Source organism: Solanum tuberosum, unplaced genomic scaffold, assembly GCF_000226075.1.
Source record: "Solanum tuberosum cultivar DM 1-3 516 R44 unplaced genomic scaffold, SolTub_3.0 scf00110, whole genome shotgun sequence".
NCBI lineage: Eukaryota > Viridiplantae > Streptophyta > Magnoliopsida > Solanales > Solanaceae > Solanum > Solanum tuberosum.
Genome location: NW_006239037.1, coordinates 842,348 through 852,349, shown reverse-complemented (window position 1 = coordinate 852,349; position 10,002 = coordinate 842,348). Strand labels below are relative to the sequence as shown.

The window sequence follows — 10,002 nt, the reverse complement described above, 5'->3', positions numbered from 1 at the left end:
GGAGGGGGGGGGGGGGGGGGGGTAATAGGACCCCTGAAAAGAAAAGGTGTGTAGTTTGGAAATATGTTCATAGTCATGCAGATACTATATACATTTAAGTTGTGCAGAAATTTATTATTGGAGTACTTCTGTTAGTCAATCTTTAGAGAATTCACTATTCCTGAGTCTATTAAATCTATTTATCTTCGTCTTATTCCTAAATGTGTAGGGGCCTCTATGATTACTCAATCTCGCCGTATTACTCTTTGTAACACTATTGATAATATAATTTCCAAAGTTATTGTGAATCATCTCAAATGTTTTTTGCCTGACATTATTGGCCCTACACAATCTACTTTCCAAAAGAATAGACGTGCCTCCGATAATGCCGTTATTGTTCAAGAGATTCTCTACTACGTTCATAAATCTAAGAGTCGTGTCTCATACAAAGCTAGACAAATATTGAAGTAAAAGCAGTACAAGAGATTCTAGAATGAGGTTTCATTAGAGAAAGTTTAATTTATTTCAATGTTTCTCCTAAGTAGTCAAACTTATAATATCTTGTATTGCTTTTACTTCAATATCTGTCTTGCTCAATGGGTCAACCACAGATTCTTTTAAACCAAGTAAGGGTATTTGCCAAGGAGACCCTCTCTCCCTGTATAACTTTCTTCATTTTATGCATGGAAATGCTCTCAAGACGTATTATTATGGCTGTTGATCACCATCTTTGGAGGCCTGTCAAGATTTCAAGGAATGGACCCCCAATCTAGCACTTAATTCTTTATGATATTATCTTTACTTTAAAATTTAACTGAAACTTCTTGTAATACTACCAAAAAGTTAATTTTGACAAATCTAAATTTCTCGAAGAATACCTCAGTTTTGGATTAAACTGTCTCCTCTTCTTTTCAAATGAATGAAGGCAGTCTTTTGGTAAATGTTTGGGATTTCCCATTTTTGACAAAAACCTTCTAGGGCAGATATTCAGTTTATTTTGGACAGTTTTACAATACAACTGGATGGATGGAAAACCCATTTTCTTATTCCTGTAGGACGTACTACTTTAATCCGCTCTACAGTCTTCCCAACCATATTATGCAATTCATATCCATTCCCTCTTATATTTTAACTACTATTGAAAGATATATGCACAACTTCCTTGGGTGGATGATTCTTCAACTCACAATAACAGCTCTGGGATTCTCTGTTATGTTCTAAATATTTATCCTCTACTGCCATTAGCTCTAATAAATCTAGGACTTGGAAAGCCATTCAACATGGATGGCAATATTGCCAAATTGGACTTCTTTGGAAACCTGCAAACAGCAGACACATTAATTTCTGGAATGCCTCTTGGATTCGACCAAATACCCCTCTTAAACACTTGTTCATGGACCTTTACTGGAAAAGGATCTCTTGACTACACTTGGAAAGCCATTCAACATGGATGGCAATATTGCCAAATTGGACTTCTTTGGAAACCTGCGAACAGCAGACACATTAATTTCTGGAATGCCTCTTGGATTCGACCAAATATCCCTCTTAAACACTTGTTGATGGACCTTTACTGGAAAAGGATCTCTTGACTACAATAGCTGCGTTTCGTGCCAATAATCTGGGATTTCTCGATTCTTTCCTTTAATCTACCAGATACTCTACTTTGAAAAATACAAGCAGTGCATCTCCCCAAATACTCATTACGAATGATAGTTTGATCTGGGGACTAACCTCAAATGGCTCCTTCTCAGTAAAGACTTGCTTTCCTTCGATTGTCTTTGGCGTCTCAAACTGTCTCCTAAAATAAAACATTTCTCATGGATGCTAGCTATCCCCTTCACCTTAACATAGCCTACTCTAATGAGTGCAAAGTTTGTCATTTCCCTCAAGAGGAAACTATATCTCATCTTTTTTTCTACTGTACCTTTAGATGCTACCTCTCCTTCTGCATGGCTTAAACAGTTCATTCAATTCACCCCTACAATTATTATGACTCAATCCCCTGTACTGTTTTCCTTCCTTACTGTCTCTAGATGATATGAAAGGCTCGCAATAAATTAGTTTTCGAGGGTAAACAGGTATTAAGGTATAAATGACAATTTGTGCCTAAAATTGAGAGAATTCCATAGTGGTATAATGTTTGGACAGTTGAAAAGAAGATGAGATATAGTTTCCTCTTGAGAGGAATGATAAACTTTGCACTCATCAATAGGCTGTGTTGACTCAAGAAAATCTCATGAAGATGGGGATTCATCTGAGCCCTATGTGCTTCCTACGTGAAGAAGAGGCTGAGACAGTAACTCACCCATTTCTACACTGCAGGATTACCTATCTACTGTGGAAAATCTTCATAAATATGAAGGGTCTGAGATGGGTGATGCCAAGGAAAATAGCTCAGACCCTGAAGATCTGGATCAGCGATGCTAACATTTCTGGACTAGGATAGATGGAAAATTATACCAGCTCGCATCTGGTGGTCTGTTTGGAGAGAAAGAAAGCTCAGGTGCTTCCAGAACCAGAGCAACAACATCCAGAAAATGAAGATGAATTGTTTAGTGTCATTTCATTTTTGGTGTAAACAGGAGTATATGGAGGATGTAGAATCAGTTACAGATGTCTTAAGCTCTTTGTAGTTTTTATTAAAGGGTTGAATATCTTCCTGATACTCTGCCTCAATTGGAATTAGGAAACCTGTGACTTGTTGTCGCAGGTTTCTGATTTTTTGGAAATAGAATACAAGTTGTTACTTTCTCCAAGAAAAAAAAAACTATCATCCAACAAGCTATTGAATTTTGGTTCTTCACAGGCCTAAGCCTCTAAAGGCACAAAAGATACCTCTTTATGTCAAATGGAATCCTCCTAAACAGCCTTGCTAGAATGGTTTGTCAATTGCACAACCTTAGTGGTATTGGAGGAGTTTTTAGGAACCATGATGGCACTTGGATTTTAGGTTTCAAAGGCTCAATTGCACATCGAGATGCTTTTAGTACTGAATTATATGCACTTTTCACAGGTCTTACACTTGAATTGGAGCATAATATTCGACCTCTGGAAATTAACATAGGCGCCAGTGAGTTTATTCTAATCCTAAGTAACTCTAATATTCATTGTTCGTCTATTGTTGATGACTGCAGGTACCTTCTCCAGCCGCTGAATAGCTAGCTCTACTATAGGGTGTGTCTACAAAGAGCAAAACCAAATTGCAGACGAGCTTGCCAACTTGACTACTTCTGGGACTGTTGACACTTGTTTACAAGTTTTTTGGGACACTCCACATCAGCCATCTGAAATTTTGTGCAAGGATTGAATAGGAGCAATGTCCATCCGTATGATTTCTGCTCCAAAGGCAGCTTTCTCTACCAACTGTTGTTCTACTTATACTAGTATTAGGAGTTCAAACTCTTTAGGTACTGTAACGACCATCTATTATATTGTGTGGCACAAACTCTCGTGTAGGCTTTTGTTATATATATTACTACCCTTTCCACCAAAAAAAGTGTGTTGAAAATGTCATGATTTGTTAGTTTGGACTTTGGAGTAAACATTAGTTGACTTGTGAGTTGTTTTCCCCCCACATTTTGCCTAGAATCGTGGCCCCTACCCTCCTCCATTGCAAGATTTTTAATTGATCACTCATCTGAAATTTTCCTATATGTGGGAATGTTGCTGAAACTCTCTCTTGAGTTAGAATTTAAAGTTTATGAATTCAAGATTTTAGTTCTTCAATTTATTGAGTTTTAAACTAATAATTTGCACGCATTTAATGAATTTTATTAAAACTAATACATAATTCAATTGAACTCGTGTATCCACCCCTGGATATGCTAGTGCACTATATACCTTTTAATAAACAATTTGTGCTAGCTAGGAATCACAACTAATTGATTTCTTCAAGGTCTAAAACACACAGAATATAATACATGCATAAGTTTTAGAATGTTGCCCATCAAAACTTTTATACAATTTTCTACCATCATAGATTTAACTACTAATCAAGTACGTAGTACCTACTACTAGTAACTAGTACGTAACCCATATTAATTAGTGTACTACTAATATATTAGGCACATAATTAATTGGTGATTAGTGTTGAAATCTCTTCTTCCTTTCAGCCACCATGGATAAAAGTCTTGAAACACCTTGAGTCCACATCTCATATTCTCTTTGATTTTTGCATTCGAACTCAACAACACCACGTATTTCTGTCTTCAATCCGAAATATCGACGTTTTTCTCCATCCTCAAATAAATGCCTCCCTGGCCATGCTGGTACATCCTTGTAAACTTCTGTTACTACATCTGTTTGCACACACAACATATGTTATTTTTTCGTGTCTTAATTAAATTGAGTTGTTTTGCTATAACATAGAGTATCAAAATTATTCGATTTGGACGTACTTTTCTTTTTCTTGGTAATAGTTTTTCCAACATGTTTGCTTTTCATCTTCAGCATCACCTGTGAAATAAGGAAACATAAAATGGTAAGGACTAAGAACATCATCAATAACATTTAAGTTCTATGCACAGGACGACATAAGTAATATTTATGGGATGATATCACTTATAATAAAGTAATTACAAATAAATCAGTCTCTATAATGAACCTTCTATTTCATACTTACTAAACTACAATAATGGAATTTGCAAAAGAAAAAAAAGTTACACTCAATTAGTTCAATGGTTTCTAAGTTGGACGACTGGTATTCTCTAGATAGACGGTAAATCCAGATATATTATATTGTAGTGTATTCGGCCTCGGATATGATCAATTTTTCATAGGGGTATTGAATAGTATATATTAACGGTTGAATTCCCTTGACATACAGAAATATTCCATTATAGTGGTAAAAGGGATTCATAATTTCTTTTAAGTCACAAATTTATATCGTGAAAATGCAACATTAGTATTTTCATGAATTTCTGACTACGCCACTGAAATATTACTGAGTCTCAGGAAGTGCTTACCTCTCCACTACGATGAAGGTATACAGAGACAATTTTCCAGTGAAGATCACCTAAAAAAACCGAAAAATAAAACAAGTCAGCATGAAATCTAAAAACAGAACAGAAAAAAAATAATCAAATTTTGTGGCATTGTTAGCAAGGGAAGACTTGTGCAAATTTACCATTACGAGTTCTTTTGAGAAGCTCGCGTCCTCGAGCCAATAATTCTTGATTACAAACGCCCAAAAAGTTCTCTTCAATGTCAAGTCCCTCACAGTAATTATTGTTGTTGTTGTTGTTGCTGCTGTGATTTTGGTCGCTGTTTCGCCCTGTTCCTCCGCCAATTCCCTTTTCTATTGGAATTACTGCTGCAATGTTCCATACTTCCTTCAATGCTCTTGCCTTTAATGTTGCTGCCCCTCGCAATGCTGCGAAAAAAGAAAGAACATATTAGTACTATCTCAAGTCCCAAATATTAGCTCTGTCTTGTCGAATTGAATTTGTTTCGAAATATTTCACATTTAAGGGAAAAAAAGTTATTTACTAGAACTAGTACCTATTGAAAGAGGATAATGGAACAGAGGAAGTACATTATTAGTCCAATTTGTAAATGCATAATACATAAACGCGTCTTTTATGTTCTGCATTTTTTGGTGTGCACAAGCAGACACTTATACTTATATAGAATTGAACAAGTATACATGTGTGTGTCTACTGTTCAACTTTATATACATTTAAATGAGATTATGGAGACTCTGTTTCATATGAAGTATTTTATTAGTCACCTGTAGCAGCAGCAGCAGTGAGAGTTGAAATATCTCCATGAGATCGAACATTAACTGCAGAGCTAATCGCGGACATGAGATGGTCCCGGTCCGCTCCCATAACTTCGGCAGCCTCCACGCACTGCGCGGCAATCAACATGGCTGCCGAAGCTACAGCAGCATCAGTCTTCGCCATTTGCTCATCTTTTCCAGTGGACGAAGCTGATGCGGTGGCCGCAGCAATTGCGGCCACCGAAGCAGCAACTCCAGCTACTGAAACAACAGCATGGAGTTGCGCGTTTTGGGCCCTACTTTCTTCTTTCTTTTTCTCTCTCCTTTCTTTTAACCACCTGCCAACTGTCTTACCACCAGGCGTGTTGGGTGCTAACCCAACAGCTGATCCAGTGTATCCTGTTCTTACATTTGTGAATAATGGTTGCAGAGTGCTGTTTGCTTTCAAGTACTGCACCACAATATGAGAAAATGAAATATCAGTACCAGAATATTGTAAGTTGAATTAACTGAACTCAATATTTTCGATACGTAAGCATGTATTGAAGTGTGAAAATATTGAAATTTGATCACATGATTCAAATGTATAATGGTCAATTTGTAAGATGGTAAAAACTTATTTGTACAGTGTTTACACTAGACGAATAAATGCATTACATTTGTTTTTTTATCAGTTAACCATAGTTAATTAATGCACATTTTCATTTCATTAAGTCACTTAACATATTAAAAAAAAATTGATGAAAAGAGAAACTCGCAATCACTATTTTTTGGGTGTGCACATGATAAAAAAATTCCGCTCCTATACAATAGCTTGCAAACCACACAAGAGAGGTAACCTGCACTAGACAAGTCCGGTGCGATGAACTCAACTCGGAAGGTAAACTCCTTGCTTTCGCTAGTAAGGGGTTTCAAACTTGAGACCTCACTCAAGATATTAAATTGAGTTGGTTGACCGCGAACACTAGTAAAATCTAAGCTTTTGTTTGACTATAGATTTTGAAGTTCAAATTTGAAATTTTGAATTTTTGAAGTTGTGTTTAGACATCCATTTTACTTGAATTTTTGTGAGTAAAAACTCTCAAAAACTAATCACTTGAAAATACTTGAAGATCGATGATATCAAATTTAATGACCAAAGAAGATGATTTCTCAAAATCTATGGGGAAAACACTAAACTAAATCTTGAATATGACTTTAATGAAGTTGACTACAACATGTAAATAACAAACATGAAAAGGTACAACATTGAAGCAGATAGGTAAAATTTAACTTTAACATAAGAGAGGAAACATGTTGATGGAACACTAAAAAACAAGCAAGGCAGAATTCTGAAATTGGTAAGTGACAGAATTCTGAAAAGAGAAGCAATGACAAAATGATAAAAAATGACAAGAGAGCATCAATTTTCCACTTACACACTCCACTTAAAAAGTTTCTCTTCTGATGATCGATAGGTAACTAAATACAGTGATAAATCTAAGTCAATCTTGAATCGTACTTGTAGTATATTTTTGTGAAAGTTAATTAAGACCAAAATAAAAATAAAAATTTGGCCTCGTTTACAGGAGTAACATTTACCTAAAAAGATACTTTATTCATTTATTTTTACTTGTTATATTTAGACTTGACATACTCATTAAAAAATAATAATTGACATAACTACTTTACCATACTATTCCTATTAATCGATGTTTAATATTATGTCTTATAAAGTGACTTGGAAAATAAATAATGAATGTTAAGGCAAAAACATGAATTTTTTTAAATCTTTTTTGCAATGTTAAAAGTGAACAGGATAAAAGTAAAAACCCTATTATTAAAATAGTAGTACTTTTTTTTTTGTTTTGCTAACTTTGTTGATCTCGTATAAAACCAAAGTTAACATCTTTTCCTTTTTCTTTTTCTTTTTATGGCCATTTGTTGGTAGAGTTATTCCCTAAACAAAGTCAAAAGGTGGTTTTGATTAGACGGCTAAAGCATCCTTGTAATTTGTAAAGCAAGAAAAAGTTGTACATTGATATTAACAAAAGTGTATTGATATGTTTTCTTTTACTTTGGAAATGGGTCCAATCCATACCCTTTATTTCTACTACTATCATCATTAACTAATAACAACATTTATCATAATTAAACATTTAAAGACAGATAAGATATGCACTTGGGGTTACTTTAATTAACAAAATATAATTATTAATTAATACTAATGAGAAAAATTAATTACCTTAACAACATCTTCAAATTCTTCAGAAGGAGAGACTGGAGAACTATCAGTTTCTTCAGTCAGAGAACCATTCAAAGGTCCACTACTATGAGACAATCTTCCTGATGTTAATGGTGATATTTCCTGCCCATTATGCATCTAATAAAAAATTTCCATAAAAAATAATGTTAAAAATATTACTAGTACAAAATTACTCCATGAAATTCCCCTGTATAATGTAAACAAACAAAAATAAAACACCCCTTCTCTTTTTCATTTTTCTAATAACTTCGTCTCGATTCCAAGTAACAATTGAATTTGTATTACTCAGGTCATTCTACTTGGTCTATCAGTCATACCTCCTTATAAACAGTCATTTTCAATACTAATTTTTTGTTGTTGCAATAAAACGGTCCAACATATGATATTGTTAGTTTTAGACCAATTACATAAATTCCAACTATTCATGTCGCTTCACGTAAAGATTATCTCAATCAAAATGTTTAACATCATACGTCTCTATAACAATATTTCATTATAACAACTAACTTGTTTTCTGAACCAATTTTTCATGTTATGTTATTACATCGATCATACACTCTCTATAACAATATTTCGTTATAGCAACCAAAATATATCCAGACAAACGATGCTGTTACAGAGAGGTTTGACAGTACTTACAGATTGAGACATAATGCGATCAAGAACAAGTTGTGAAGTAGCAGAGGAAGCAAAAGAGAATGTGTTTCCAGCAAGTTTATTAGCAGAATCTTCTTCCTCAACAGCGATAATGTTCTCTGGTATAGTAACAACAACACTACTACTACTATTTATATTTGTATTATTATTCGTCTTAGAAGTAAGAGACGGAGATGATGATAATGAAGAAGTTGTTGTTAACGCCTTGCAAACTTGCAAAGCAGAGGCACTCCATGATCTTGACAAGAATTCCATAGGTGCTTTTGGACTTTCTGGAAGATTCATATTCAAGTTTTTTTCTGACCATCTATTATCCATCAAGAAAAAGATAACACTACTTGGGGCAAGTTTTTTTTGTGTGTGTGTGTGAATTGATTTTGAACAAGAGTGTAGGGGTCTTGTTAATTTTTAGGTTTGGGGGTGTTTTTATAGTAGGAACTTGACTTGTTAATGTTGTCCTGTTTTGTACACATATGATTGAGAAATGACTATAATAATTGTAATGTAGTAATAGCTTTGTTAAAACATATTGATTGTTAAGTCATTTTCATAATTATCTTAACTTATATGTATTGATGTGATGTTACATTATTAGGTTAGGTAAGATAAAGATAAATAAAGCATTCTGTTTGTTTTAATTTATTTGTCTTATTTTAATTTGATACAGAATTTAAGAAAATAAAGAAGGATTTTGAATTTTGTGATTTTTAATTTCCACTTTTCACGTAAATGCTTAAAACTATAAGATTAAAAGACATTTAAGTGCATTCTAGTCAAAAATATAAATTTGAAACTTATTTTTTCACTTCTGTTAAATGAAGGGTATATATGAGTTCATTTTATAACGGTAGGGGTATATATGAGTCGTTTGTATAAGGTAAAGGTATATATGAGCCACTTTCATAACGAGAGACATATCAACTCCAAATGACAAAGTTGAGAAGTATATCAAACCTTTTACCCTTTTTTTAAATTTCATGCTAAATTAACAATGCCGCTCTTCTTATCCGTCCCATCTGCTCTTAAAGCATGTTTGGCATTGTTGTTGGGAGGCCAAAAATATATTTTTTTGAAAAATAAGGTGTTTGGCTAATAAGTAAAATTGCTTTTAAATTAAAGCAAAAATAATTTTTTTCTGCTGTTGGAAAGAAATTAAAATTTTCTGCTTCTTAAAAAAAACAGAAGTAGAAATAAAATTTAGGGAAAATGCATAAGTACCCTCCCAACCTATACTCGAAATCTCAGAGACACACTTATACTATACTAAGGTTCCATTACCCCCCTAAACTTATTTTATAAATAATTTTCTACCCATTTTCGGCCTACGTGGCACTATCAACCAGATAGCTTGAAAAAATTATCAACACTCGCTGGGCCCAGAAGATAGTGCCACGTAGGCCAA

At 34.1% G+C, this 10,002-nt stretch overlaps 2 protein-coding genes across 2 annotated transcripts in view; one reads left to right on the top strand and one right to left on the bottom strand.

Moving 5' to 3' along the window:
- LOC102598508 (GDP-mannose transporter GONST4) overlaps positions 1 to 3,553 on the top strand; it is a 7,815-nt gene extending 4,262 nt beyond the window's left edge. The window contains exon 2 of the mRNA XM_006349651.2: positions 3,114 to 3,553. Coding sequence (XP_006349713.1) covers positions 3,114 to 3,133 — 20 coding nt within the window. The 3' untranslated portion in view covers positions 3,134 to 3,553. The remainder of the gene's footprint in view (positions 1 to 3,113) is intronic.
- Positions 3,554 to 3,837: 284 nt separating this feature from the next.
- LOC102598173 (VAN3-binding protein) lies at positions 3,838 to 9,076 on the bottom strand. Its single transcript, XM_006349650.2, has 7 exons — positions 8,583 to 9,076; positions 7,923 to 8,060; positions 5,708 to 6,149; positions 5,105 to 5,350; positions 4,944 to 4,993; positions 4,377 to 4,434; positions 3,838 to 4,277 (listed from the first exon to the last, which is right to left on the bottom strand). Exons 1-7 carry the CDS (start codon positions 8,916 to 8,918, stop codon positions 4,063 to 4,065), a joined length of 1,485 nt encoding a protein of 494 aa, XP_006349712.1. The 5' UTR covers positions 8,919 to 9,076; the 3' UTR covers positions 3,838 to 4,062.
- Positions 9,077 to 10,002: the final 926 nt, after the last annotated feature.

Bases quoted from the DNA above. Each gene is read 5' to 3' on its own strand.
- LOC102598173 (XM_006349650.2), bottom strand. From the start codon at position 8,918: ATGGATAATAGATGGTCAGAAAAAAACTTGAATATGAATCTTCCAGAA. The intron at 8,061-8,582 runs GTAAGTACTGTC...ATTTTTTATTAG, and splicing joins ATCGCATTATGTCTCAATCT to ATGCATAATGGGCAGGAAAT. The intron at 6,150-7,922 runs GTAATTAATTTT...ATTGTGGTGCAG, and splicing joins AATTTGAAGATGTTGTTAAG to TACTTGAAAGCAAACAGCAC.